Raw genomic sequence first — 13,813 nt, forward strand, 5'->3', positions numbered from 1 at the left:
AGCTAAGCTGATGCAATTTATTCTGAACCTCATATCTGTACCAATTATAAACTTTTAAAAGGAAGGTCACAGTAAGAGAACACTCCATTCTAAAAATGTTAAGTTCAGGCTCAGGAATATCACATGGGACATATTTAGATGCATTTTCATTCAATGTAAAAGGATAAAATGAGGACAGAGCACAAATCTTCTAAAGATGTAGTTTTCAGGACTTAAAACATTTTACATTTTAAGCTTTCAATACAGCTATCTTGAATGAATCTAAATGAATTTAGAAATTAAAGATTCTAATGATAGGATCCTATAATAATACGGGTTCAGTATCACTTATGCAAAATTCTTGGGACCAGAAGTGTTTTGAATTTCAGATTTTTTTTTTTTTTTTGGATTATTTGCATTATATTTAACTGGCTTAGTACCCCTGATCCAAATATCTGGAATCTGAAATGTTCCAATGAGCATTTCCTTTGAGCATCATGTTAGTGCTGAAAAAGCTTCCGATTCTGGAACATTTTGGATTTGGGGATTTGGGATGGTCAAACTGTATAGGGCAATATAATAATTATCAATAAGAGAAAAATAGATCAGATTTTTAAAAATTCTGTTTGCTCCAAAAGTCAGAGCTAGCCTGAAATGAAAAAAGTATGTGAGCCCTGAGATTTTGTATCAATTTAAAGGGCAGAACTTTTTTTTTTTTTAATACTTTCAGTTCTAGGGTACATGTGCACAATGTGCAGGTTTGTTACATATGTATGCATGTGCCATGTTGGTGTGCTGCACCCATTAACTCGTCATTTACATTAGGTATATCTCCTAAAGCTATCCCTGCCCCCTCCCCCCACCCCACAACAGGCCCTGGTGTGTGATGTTCCCCACCTTGTGTCCAAGTGATCTCATTGTTCGATTCCCACCTATGAGTGAGAACATGCGGTGTTTGGTTTAAGGGCAGAACTTTCTAATGGAGAACTGACTGAAACTATAAGCTACCTAATGAGGTAATGAACTTCCAGTTTCCCAAGGTGTTAGGAAGAAGTTGGGCAACAGCTTAGTGGGTGTGCTGGGGTAGGGATGCAATGCATACGTGTGGTAGCCAGGATGAGCCCCACTATGGCCCTTCCTATGCTTGGATTCTACGACACTGTGAAGTCTCTAAGTAGACATTCAATCACAGGATGGAAAAAGCAGAAGTAATTCGACAATAAGTCATGCGTAACCCTAGGGAATCTAAGTCTCCAGTCTTAGATTGTCTTGAGACTCTGGGACAAAGGGAGTTGCTGCAGGTACAGAGGACAAAACAAAGTAAGGCTATGAGGAGTGGTGAACAAAAGAAGTGATAAGAAATTAGTGTAGGATGTGGGGAGAACAAGCACTTGACTGAAAAGAGATCCATTTCTTTTTTTTTTTTTTTTTTTTTAGATGGAGTCTCGCCCTGTTGTCCAGGCTGAAGTGCAGTGGCGCGATCTCGGTTCACTGCAACCTCCGCCTCCTGGGTTCAAGCGATTCTCTTGTCTCGGCCTCCTGAGTAGCTGGGACTACAGGCGTGTGCCACCACACCCGGCTGATTTTTTGTATTTTTAGTAGAGACGGGGTTTCACCATGTTAGCCAGGATGGTCTTGATCTCCTGACATCATGATCTGCCCGCCCTGGCATTCCAAAGTGCTGGGATCACAGGCACGTGCCACCACGCCCAGCTAATTTTTTGTATTTTTAGTAGAGACGGGGTTTCACCGTGTTAGCCAGGATGGTCATGATCCACCTGCCCTGGCCTCCCAAAGTGCTAGGATTACAGACGTGAGCCACCGCGCCTGGCCAAAGAGATCCATTTCTGCAATGTTAGGTGATTAGTTACACTCCAGTTAACGGGTTAAATAGTGTTTATGGGTGCATCCATGGTAAGTGAAGAGCTTTCCTTCATACTAAAAAACATGTCTGCAAAGAATGGTGTCAGTCACTGAGAGGAGAAAAGAGAGGCAAGGGTGCCATACAGAAAGAAAAGCATGTTCAATGATGATTTGCAAAATGTGACAAGCAGAGGAAAGAGAAAAGCCTTCCATACCATGTGCCTGAAGAGCGAAAGTGCCGGTCATGGCTTTCTCCTTGAGGATGAGACCCAGGGCTGCCTGGCATAAAGACTCTTTGGCTGCAGCCTTCTGACTGAGCAACAACTGTTTGTGGTGTTGAGGGATGAAATCGGTGTGCACGTTCCCAGCTTCAAACTCTGGGTGGCCAGACAGGTTGAGTAAGAAGTCAATGTTGGTGTGCAGTCCAACAATCTAGGAAGAGAATAAAGCCCCAGTTCCTGCTGAGTGGGGAAAACAATATGTTCAGAAAACCATCTGCTCTTTTTATCTAAGTATTTTCTACTGTGAACAACTCTTAGGAAAAATAAAAAACCTACTAAGGTACCATGTGGCAACAGGACAACTCTCAGGAAAAAAAAACACAAAAAACCATCTCACTATCACTATGTCCATCCACTATTACTATATCCATCTGTACTTGACACTCAAAATTACATTTTAATATGACAAAGAGGATGCTGGAAATACCGAGGCACTCACTTGACTCAGGTTAGGAACATAATAAATATGTTAAGAAACATAAATGAAATTCATTTGCAAGGTATTGAAGACTTGCTGCTCAGAACACTTCCACAGAATAGGAAGACTGCAAACAACAAGCTGGATTGCTATACTGCGGACAGGATAGGATTAAATGACCTCAAAAGAGCTTCCTTCCAACACTAAAATCCAAATTTTATATACCAATACAAAAATTTTGTTTTTATTTTTATTTTTTATTTTTTATTATTATACTTTAGGTTTTAGGGTACATGTGCAAAATGTGCAGGTTTGTTACATATGTATCCATGTGCCATGTTGATTTGCTGCACCCATTAACTCGTCATTTAGCATTAGGTATATCTCCTAATGCTGTCCCTCCCCCCTCCCCCCACCCCACAACAGTCCCCAGAGTGTGATGTTCCCCTTCCTGTGTCCATGAGTTCTCATTGTTCAATTCCCACCTATGAGTGAGAACATGCGGTGTTTGGTTTTTTGTCCTTGTGATAGTTTACTGAGAATGATGTTTTCCAGTTTCATCCATGTCCCTACAAAGGACATGAACTCATCATTTTTTATGGCTGCATAGTATTCCATGGTGTATATGTGCCACATTTTCTTAATCCAGTCTATCGTTGTTGGACATTTGGGTTGGTTCCAACTCTTTGCTATCGTGAATAGCGCCGCAATAAACATGCGTGTGCATGTGTCTTTATAGCAGCATGATTTATAGTCCTTTGGGTACATACCCAGTAATGGGATGGCTGGGTCAAATGGTATTTCTAGTTCTAGATCCCTGAGGAATCGCCACACTGACTTCCACAATGGTTGAACTAGTTTACAGTCCCACCAACAGTGTAAAAGTGTTCCTATTTCTCCACAACCTCTCCAGCACCTGTTGTTTCCTGATTTTTTAATGATGGCCTTTCTAACTGGTGTGAGATGGTATCTCATTGTGGTTTTGATTTGCATTTCTCTGATGGCCAGTGATGATGAGCATTTCTTCATGTGTTTTTTGGCTGCATAAATGTCTTCTTTTGAGAAGTGTCTGTTCATGTCCTTTGCCCACTTTTTGATGGGGTTGTTTGTTTTTTTCTTGTAAATTTGTTTGAGTTCATTGTAGATTCTGGATATTAGCCCTTTGTCAGATGAGTAGGTTGCAAAAATTTTCTCCCATTCTGTAGGTTGCCTGTTCACTCTGATGATAGTTTCTTTTGCTGTGCAGAAGCTCTTTAGTTTAATGAGATCCCATTTGTCAATTTTGGCTTTTGTTGCCATTGCTTTTGGTGTTTTAGACATGAAGTCCTTGCCCACGCCTATGTCCTGAATGGTATTGCCTAGGTTTTCTTGTAGGATTTTAATGGTTTTAGGTCTAACATATAAGTCTTTAATCCATCTTGAATTAATTTTTGTATAAGGTGTAAGGAAGGGATCCAGTTTCAGCTTTCTACATATGGCTAGCCAGTTTTCCCAGCACCATTTATTAAATAGGGAATCCTTTCCCCATTTCTTGTTTTTGTCAGGTTTGTCAAAGATCAGATAGTTGTAGATATGCGGCATCATTTCTGAGGGTTCTGTTCTGTTCCATTGATCTATGTCTCTGTTGTGGTACCAGTACCATGCTGTTTTGGTTACTAGCCTTGTAGTATAGTTTGAAGTCAGGTAGCGTGATGCCTCCAGCTTTGTTCTTTTGGCTTAGGATTGACTTGGCGATGTGGGCTCTTTTTTGGTTCCATATGAACTTTAAAGTAGTTTTTTCCAATTCTGTGACGAAAGTCATTGGTAGCTTGATGGGGATGGCATTGAATCTATAAATGACCTTGGGCAGTATGGCCATTTTCACGATATTGATTCTTCCAACCCATGAGCATGGAATGTTCTTCCATTTGTTTGTATCCTCTTTTATTTCATTGAGCAGTGGTTTGTAGTTCTCCTTGAAGAGGTCCTTCACATCCCTTGTAAGTTGGATTCCTAGGTATTTTATTCTCTTTTGAAGCAATTGTGAATGGGAGTTCACTCATGATTTGGCTCTCTGTTTGTCTGTGATTGGTGTACAAGAATGCTTGTGATTTTTGTACATTGATTTTGTATCCTGAGACTTTGCTGAAGTTGCTAATCAGCTTAAGGAGATTTTGGGCTGAGACAATGGGGTTTTCTAGATATACAATCATGTCATCTGCAAACAGGGACAATTTGACTTCCTCTTTTCCTAATTGCATACCCTTTATTTCCTTCTCCTGCCTGATTGCTCTGGCCAGAACTTCCAGCACTATGTTGAACAGGAGCGGTGAGAGAGGGCATCCCTGTCTTGTGCCAGTTTTCAAAGGGAATGCTTCCAGTTTTTGCCCATTCAGTATGATATTGGCTGTGGGTTTGTCATAGATAGCTCTTATTATTTTGAGATACGTCCCATCAATACCTAATTTATTGAGAGTTTTTAGCATGAAGGGTTGTTGAATTTTGTCAAAGGCCTTTTCTGCATCTATTGAGATAATCATGTGGTTTTTGTCTTTGGTTCTGTTTATATGCTGGATTACATTTATTGATTTGCGTGTGTTGAACCAGCCTTGCATCCCAGGGATGAAGCCCACTTGATCATGGTGGATAAGCTTTTTGATGTGCTGTTGGATTCGGTTTGCCAGTATTTTATTGAGGATTTTTGCATCAATGTTCATCAAGGATATTGGTCTGAAATTCTCTTTTTTGGTTATGTCTCTGCCAGGCTTTGGTATCGGGACGATGCTGGCTTCATAAAATGTGTTAGGGAGGATTCCCTCTTTTTCTATCGATTGGAATAGTTTCAGAAGGAATGGTACCAGTTCCTCCTTGTACCTCTGGTAGAATTCAGCTGTGAATCCATCAGGTCCTGGACTCTTTTTGGTTGGTAAGCTATTGATTATTGCCACAATTTCAGAACCTGTTATTGGTCTATTCAGAGATTCAACTTCTTCCTGGTTTAGTCTTGGGAGGGTGTATTTGTCGAGGAATTTATCCATTTCTTCTAGATTTTCTAGTTTATTTGCATAGAGGTGTTTGTAGTATTCTCTGATGGTAGATTGTATTTCTGTGGGATTGGTGGTGATATCCCCTTTTTCATTTTTTATTGCATCTATTTGATTCTTCTCTCTTTTCTTCTTTATTAGTCTTGCTAGCAGTCTATCAATTTTGTTGATCTTTTAAAAAAACCAGCTCCTGGATTCATTAATTTTTTGAAGGGTTTTTTGTGTCTCTATTTCCTTCAGTTCTGCTCTGATTTTAGTTATTTCTAGCCTTCTGCTAGCTTTTGAATGTGTTTGCTCTTGCTTTTCTAGTTCTTTTAATTGTGATGTTAGGGTGTCAATTTTGGATCTTTCCTGCTTTCTCTTGTGGGCATTTAGTGCTATAAATTTCCCTCTACACACTGCTTTGAATGTGTCCCAGAGATTCTGGTATGTTGTGTCTTTGTTTTTGTTGGTTTCAAAGAACATCTTTATTTCTGCCTTCATTTCATTATGTACCCAATAGTCATTCAGGAGCAGGTTGTTCAGTTTCCATGTAGTTGATCGGTTTTGAGTGAGTTTCTTAATCCTGAGTTCTAGTTTGATTGCACTGTGGTCTGACAGACAGTTTGTTATAATTTCTGTTCTTTTACATTTGCTGAGGAGAGCTTTACTTCCAACTATGTGATCAATTTTGGAATAGGTGTGGTGCTGAAAAAAATGTATATTCTGTTGATTTGGGGTGGAGAGTTCTGTAGATGTCTATTAGGTCCACTTTGTGCAGAGCTGAGTTCAATTCCTGGATATCCTTGTTAACTTTCTGTCTCGTTGATCTGTCTAATGTTGACAGTGGGGTGTTAAAATCTCCCATTATTATTGTGTGGGAGTTTAAGTCCCTTTGTAGGTCACTCAGGACTTGCTTTATGAATCTGGGTGCTCCTGTGTTGGGTGCATATATATTTAGGAGAGTTAGCTCTTCTTGTTGAATTGATCCCTTTACCGTTATGCAATGGCCTTCTTTGTCTCTTTTGATCTTTGTTGGTTCAAAGTCTATTTTATCAGAGACTAGGATTGCAACCCCTGCCTTTTTTTGTTTTCCATTTGTTGATAGATCTTCCTCCATCCCTTTATTTTGAGTCTATGTGTGTCTCTGCATGTGAGATGGGTTTCCTGAATACAGCACACTGATGGGTCCTGACTCCTTATCCAGTTTGCCAGTCTGTATCTTTTAATTGGAGCATTTAGCCCATTTACATTTAAAGTTAATATTGTTATGTGTGAATCTGATCCTGTCATTATGATGTTAGTTGGTTATTTTGCTCGTTCGTTGATGCAGTTTCTTCCTAGCCTCGATGGTCTTTACAATTTGGCATGTTTTTGCAGGGGCTGGTACCGGTTGTTCCTTTCCATGTTTAGTGCTTCCTTCAGGAGCTCTTTTAGGGCAGGCCTGGTGGTGACAAAATCACTCAGCGTTTGCTTGTCTGTAAAGTATTTTATTTCTCCTTCACTTATGAAGCATTTCTCCTTCACTTATGAAGCTTAGTTTGGCGGGATAGCAAATTCTGGGTTGAAAATTCTTTTCTTTAAGAATGTTGAATATCGGCCCCCACTCTCTTCTGGCTTGTAGAGTTTCTGCTGAGAGATCAGCTGTTAGTCTGATGGGCTTCCCTTTGTGGGCAACCCGACCTTTCTCTCTGGCTGCCCTTAACATTTTTTCCTTCATTTCAACTTTGGTGAATCTGACAATTATTGTCTTGGAGTTGCTCTTCTCGAGGAGTATCTTTGTGGCATTCTCTGTATTTCCTGAATCTGAATGTTGGCCTGCCTTGCTAGATTGGGGAAGTTCTCCTGGATAATATCTTGCAGAGTGTTTTCCAACTTGGTTCCATTCTCCCTGTCATTTTCAGGTACACCAATCAGACGTAGTTTTGGTCTTTTCACATAGTCCCAAATTTCTTGGAGGCTTTGTTCATTTCTTTTTATTCTTTTTTCTCTAAACTTCCCTTCTCTCTTCATTTCATTCATTTCATCTTCCATCAGCGATACCCTTTCTTCCAGTTGATCGCATCTGCTACTGAGGCTTCTGCAATCTTCGCATAGTTCTCGATACTTGGCTTTCAGCTCCATCAGCTCCTTTAAGCCCTTCTCTCCATTGGTTGTTCTAGTTATCCATTCTTCTAATTTTTTTTCAAAGTTTTTAACTTCTTTGCTATTGTTTTGAATTTCCTCCCGTAGCTCAGAGTAGTTTGATCATCTGAAGCCTTCTTCTCTCAACTCGTCAAAGTCATCCTCCGTCCAGCTTTGTTCCATTGCTGGTGAGGAACTGCGTTCCTTTGGAGGAGGAGAGGTGCTTTGCTTTTTAGAGTTTCCAGTTTTTCCGCTCTGTTTTTTCCCCATCTTTGTGGTTTTATCTACTTTTGGTCTTTGATGATGGTGAAGTGCAGATGGGTTTTTGGTGTGGATGTCCTTTCTGTTTGTTAGTTTTCCTTCTACCAGACAGGACCCTCAGCTGCAGGTCTGTTGGAGTTTACTAGAGGTCCACTCCAGACCCTGTTTGGCTGGGTGTCAGCAGCGGTGGCTGCAGAACAGCGGATTTTCGTGAGACCACAAATTCAGCTGTCTGATAGTTCCTCTGGAAGTTTTGTCTCAGAGGAGTACCTGGCCAAGTGAGGTGTCAGTCTGTCCCTACTGGGCGGTGCCTCCCAGTTAGGCTGCTCGGGGGTGAGGGACCCACTTTAGGAGGCAGTCTGTCCATTCTCAGATCTCCAGCTGCGTGCTCGGAGAACCACTACTCTCTTTAAAGCTGTCAGTCAGACAGGGACATTTAAGTCTGTGGAGGTTCCTGCTGACTTTTTGTTTGTCTGTGCCCGCCCCCAGAGGTGGAGCCTACAGAGGCAGGCAGGCCTCCTTGAGCTGTGGTGGGCTCCACCCAGTTCGAGCTTCCTGGCTGCTTTGTTTACCTAAGCAAGCCTGGGCAATGGCAGGCGCCCCTCCCCCAGCCTTGCTGCTGCCTTGCAGTTTGATCTCAGACGGCTGTGCTAGGAATCAGTGAGACTCCGTGGGCATAGGACCCTCTGAGCCCGGTGCAGGACACAATCTCCTAGTGTGCCGTTTTCCAGGCCCATTGGAAAAGCGCAGTATTAGGGTGGGACTGACCCGATTTTCCAGGTGCCGTCTGTTACCCCTTTCTTTGACTAGGAAAGGGAACTCCCTGACCCCTTGCGCTTCCCGAGTGAGGCAATGCCTCGCCCTGCTTCGGCTCGTGCACAGTGTGCTTCACCGACTTTCCTGCACCCACTGTTTGGCACTCCCTAGTGAGATGAAACCGGTACCTCAAACAGAAATGCAGAAATCACCCGTCTTTTGTGTCGCTCGGGCTGGGAGCTGTAGACCGGAGCTGTTCCTATTCGGCCATCTTGGCTCCACCCCCCCAAAAATTTTAAAAGGTATAAAGTTAACCCAAATACACCAATAAATGGGATCAAAAGTAAAACCAGCTATCTGAGCTTTGTGTTCATTCATTCACTCATCCATTCCTTCATTCATTTAACAGCCATTTCCTGAGCATCTCTTAAGTGCCAGGCTCTGATCCAGGCACTGTGGACATAGTGAGGAACAAAAGGGATGAAGTCCCTGCCTTCACAGTCTCTGCTTACATTCTAGGGCAACAAGTAACAATATCTGTAAACAGGTATTGAATATAATGTCACATGCTATGAAGAAAATGAAGGCTGGCTAAGAGGATAAAGAATAACAAAAGGTCATACTTTAAATGGGGCAGCCTGGGAAAGGGCTCAGAGCAGGAGAGCAGGGTAGTCAGGAGGGAGCCCTGCAATCATGTGGGGGAAGAACATTCTGGAAGATTGGACAGGAATGCATGGCTCCATGCTGAGTGAGTCTCAGAAGCGGTGAGGCGGCCAGTGTGGTTGGAGCCACACAGACCAGAGTTTTGATCAATTATTAACAATAACAAGGTGAATAACTGGGTTAATAAATCCTTCTATGAGCCAAATCAATGTGGTATGGGACTCTCTGCACCAAGGAAATTAATGTTCTACAGAAAAATGACAAACTCTACTAAAGGGATGAAACTGAACATAATTATTTTACTTTAGAGAAAAATTACCGGACTGCAGGCATACTGGGTAGCGAAAACAACATTCAGGAAAACATCTGCTTTTATTTCCTAAGTATTTTCCACTGTGGACAGCTCTTAAGAAAAATAAAAAACCTACAAAGGTACCATGTATAGCTGGCCTTATCTACAGAGTGAATAGGATTTCACCGAAACATAGCACTGACACTAACAATTTTACTTCTGCAATCTTTCTTTTGTAACTGAAATGAAGAAGTGCTCAAACCCTGTTCTGGCCCATGCAAAATTCTCCCATATGAAACTATTTTGTTTGGGCAATTGACGGAAATAGAAAATATGCTGACAAGACCAAGGCCCTGCCAAAGACAAAGGCTGACCTCTGGTGCCGACCAAACGCATCGAGGTCACTGGCACGGTCTCAGATCACTCACATTGTACTGACGAAGGCTGTACCTCAGTTTTGTCAATGCCGCCTGGCGATCTGCAGCCCACACGACCAGCTTCGCAATCATGGGGTCGTAATGCACGGAAACTTCGTCTCCTGAAATTGAAAACCACGGTAACCTCTTCAAATCAAAACATAAAGGAATAAAATACAACAAGCAAGACATTTTGTTACGTACATTTCACGCTTAATCCTCATAAACCGCTGCATGATAAATAACATCAACACAAATTTATTCATGAGGACCCTGAGGTTCAGAGGGCTTTGAAAACTTGCCAGGTGTAACGAGGGTGGGTCACGCGACAGCACCAGGCCCTAACATGGTGATTCAGTGGCACACAAGCTGGCTTTCCCTGTCCTATCTTCTTCTGAAGCTTCTTTTCCCTTCTCATTTTCAAAGTCAACACAATCTCCCTCCACCCTCTCACATTGCCCTCATTTCTGCCCTTAGCATTCCCCTCCCTCCACTCTGTCAGTTTCCACACTAGTCAAGCAAGTTTAGTAATTCCTCTGTTCTGCAGGGTTGCTGGGAGGAGTGACAATAAAGTGACAAGTGCCATATACCTGGCAAAGCTGATAAACCAATGGCAGCTATCATCACTGGGATGGTTACAGTCCTAGAGAACAAGAATCTGAACCAGGGCGCATTCCACTGGTTAGAAATGGTTCAAGTAGAAAGGATGTGGCGTGTTGAAAAGAACATTGTTGTAGGGTCTTTCCATGATTTTGGCAGGTCACTTGACCTCTTTGAACCCCAGGGTCCTTGTTGATAAGATTAGAGGTGCCGGCTGGGCGAGGTGGCTCACGCCTGTAATCCCAGCACTTTGGGAGGCCAAGGCGGGAGGATCACGAGGTCAGGAGATCGAGACCATCCTGGCTAACACGGTGAAACCCCATCTCTACTAAAAATACAAAAAAATTAGCCGGGCACGGTGGCGGGAGCCTGTAGTCCCAGCTACTTGGGAGGCTGAGGCAGGAGAATGGCGTGAACCCGGGAGGCGGAGCTTGCAGTGAACAGAGATCGCGCCACTGCACTCCAGCCTGGGCGACAGAGCAAGACTCCGTCTCAAAAAAAAAAAAAGATTAGAGGTGCCTACAGGTGGCTCACACCTGTACTCCCAAGACTTTGGGAGGCCAAGGTGGGCAGATCACAAGGTCAGGAGTTCAAGACCAGCCTGGCCAACATAGTGAAACCCCGTCTCTGCTAAAAATACAAAAAATTAGCCGGGCGTGGTGGCGGGTGCCTGTAATTCCAGCTACTCGGGAGGCTGAGGAAGGAGAACCATTTGAATCTGGGAAGCAGAGGTTGCAGTGAGCCAAAATCGTTCCATTGCACTCCAGCCTGGGTGACAAGAGTGAAACTCCATCTCAGAAAAAAAAAAAAACAAAAAAAAAAACAGGAAGGAACCAGTGGGGCAAGCAGAGTTAAGATGCTTTGCTAAGTTAAAAAGTCTACTAACTACCAAATCTTGCTGTGGCTTATCCAGAGCTCTCAAAATGCTGCCAATTTATTTTTAAGAAGACCTAAATCCTCATTTTGGCTTCAGGACACTAGGATTTGCCTTCAACCCATGTCTCCAGTCATATATTTTCTTACTATTCTTCGAACATAACCTTTTTCTCTTTTCTTCACTCTTCATTATGCTGTTTAAATCTACCTATCTAAATCCATTCCAGACATCCTCTTAAAAACTTGTCCTGGCCAGGCACAGTGGCTCACCCCTGTAATCCCAGCACCTTGAGAGGCCGAGGTGGGCAGATCACTTGGGGCCAGGAGTTTGAGACCAGCCTAGTCAACATGGTGAAAACCTGTCTCTACTAAAAATACAAAAAAAAAAAAATTAGCCAGGCATGGTGGTATACACCTGTAATCCGAGCTACTTGGGAGGCTGAGGCCTGAGAATTGCTTAAGTCAGGGAGATAAAGGTTGTAGTGAGCTGAGATCACACCACTGTACTCCAGCCTGGGCACAGAGTGAGACCCTGTCTCAAAAACAAAAACAAACAAACAAAAAGCTTGTCCTGATTATATCAGTCTAGTATGACCTCTTACCCCTGAGAATTGCTATATCCCATCACTGTATAACTTATTCCAGCAACTGAAATTAAGATGACAGGAGACCATGGAGGCTCAGAGCACCGACTCTGGAGCCAGACTACCTGGGTCTGAATCTTGGCTCCAAGGATGACCTTGGACAAGTCACTTAACTCTTCTGTGCTCCAGTTCTCTTATCTAGAAAACAGGGATGATAATAATGCCTCCTCACAGGGTAGTTCTCATGGTGAAAGGAACCCAAATAGAAAAATGACCTAGAGCAGTGCCTGTATGTAGGAAGTCCTAAATAATCACTAGTTATGACCACGGTTATTAATCATATGCTGAACTGTGATAGCTCTTCCACTGTTTCTTTACTGTAATTTTTTTATTGTTTAGCTTATACTAATTAATACTTATGTATTAATTCTCCAACTTGACTTTATGCCCTTTGAAGGCAGTCTGCCTTGTGCACAGCAGGTATCAGTCATCTTAAATCATTTTTGGAATGAGGCAAGGTCAAAAACAGTACACACAAAATATTTCCTGGTTAGGTTTGACCAAGTACTGCTGAATTTCAAAAAAAAGGAGTCCATTGTTTAAAAATACTCGTTATTCTTTAAAAATAACAATTCCAGAGGCAAAAAGTAATGGTTACCGAGAAATTACTTAAATTCTTCATTTTAAAATATGCTAGACAGTTCTGTAAGACTCAGGGACAAGAACGTGTCCAAAAACAATAACGTACTAAAAACTTAAAAAGAGTGAGACTTTTCATTTTCTTTCACTTTACCTTGCCGTACTCCAGTTTCAATCCTGGTGGAAGGGTCTGCTCGAGGAGTAGAGAGGTGCACTAATGGGCCAGCCCCAGGCATGAAGTTATTGCTAGGATCTTCTGCATATATTCTAGCTTCGAAGGCATGGCCCTGCAGAGTTATTTCTTCCTGGCTCAAAGGAATCTTCTCTCCTGCTGCAATCTGGTAATAGAATAGTGTTTCTTATGAAATCTACCGTATAGCGGCTACTAGACTTAGTAAATCAATGGTCTTGCTTTTTTTCTAGGTAAAACGTACATTTAGGTTTTGCAATGCAGCCAAATAAAAACTATTATTTTGTCTACTCATTTGAGTATTGTGCAAAACAAAAATAAATTAAAAAACAGACGCAGCTTGGCAACAGTCTATCATTTGGGGTATCGGAGTTTTTAAATGGCAAAAGCAGGCGAAGTGATGGCTAACTTACAAATTTAAAAATCAGTGTTTGTTCAATATAATCAAAACCAAAATTTCTTACCGGCAACATACTCAGTTTTCATTTAAACATTAGCACTCAATTCCCAAATCAATTTTTTTAAAAAATAGTGTATTATTAGTGTTTAGGACTAGATTCACAGCCAAGCAAAAAGTGTAGCGGACATTGTCATCCTACGCTGTAATCTTCATCAGTAAGTGGGTGATAAAGCAAAACAGAAAGGGGAAAATGATGGTTTTTCAATTTTGTTATGTTGACATGTACTGCATGATACCAGATTACAAACAGGGTGATCACGATTGTTTGTTGTTACTATAATTATTACTATTTTAGCTATTATGTACCAATACAACAAATCACTCTCTTCAATTAACTAGTATAAATTGGAAATGGCTATTGGAGGACACACTGCACTTTCTCTCTTTACTCTCAAGTTTTTTTCCAAGA

General features: G+C 41.8%; 1 protein-coding gene across 5 annotated transcripts in view; it reads right to left on the minus strand.

Moving 5' to 3' along the window:
- MCCC1 (methylcrotonyl-CoA carboxylase subunit 1) overlaps positions 1-13,813 on the minus strand; it is a 90,156-nt gene that overhangs the window by 20,264 nt on the left and 56,079 nt on the right. For all 5 annotated transcript variants that reach the window (XM_032171714.2, XM_032171716.2, XM_058426440.1 and 2 more), the window contains 3 exons: positions 12,909-13,092; positions 10,068-10,177; positions 2,058-2,274 (listed from right to left, as the gene is read on the minus strand). In XM_032171714.2, coding sequence (XP_032027605.1) covers positions 2,058-2,274; positions 10,068-10,177; positions 12,909-13,092 — 511 coding nt within the window. The remainder of the gene's footprint in view (positions 1-2,057; positions 2,275-10,067; positions 10,178-12,908; positions 13,093-13,813) is intronic.

The sequence above is a fragment of the Hylobates moloch genome, unplaced genomic scaffold (genome assembly GCF_009828535.3).
Source record: "Hylobates moloch isolate HMO894 unplaced genomic scaffold, HMol_V3 SCAFFOLD_13, whole genome shotgun sequence".
In the NCBI taxonomy this organism is placed as follows: Eukaryota; Metazoa; Chordata; class Mammalia; order Primates; family Hylobatidae; genus Hylobates; species Hylobates moloch.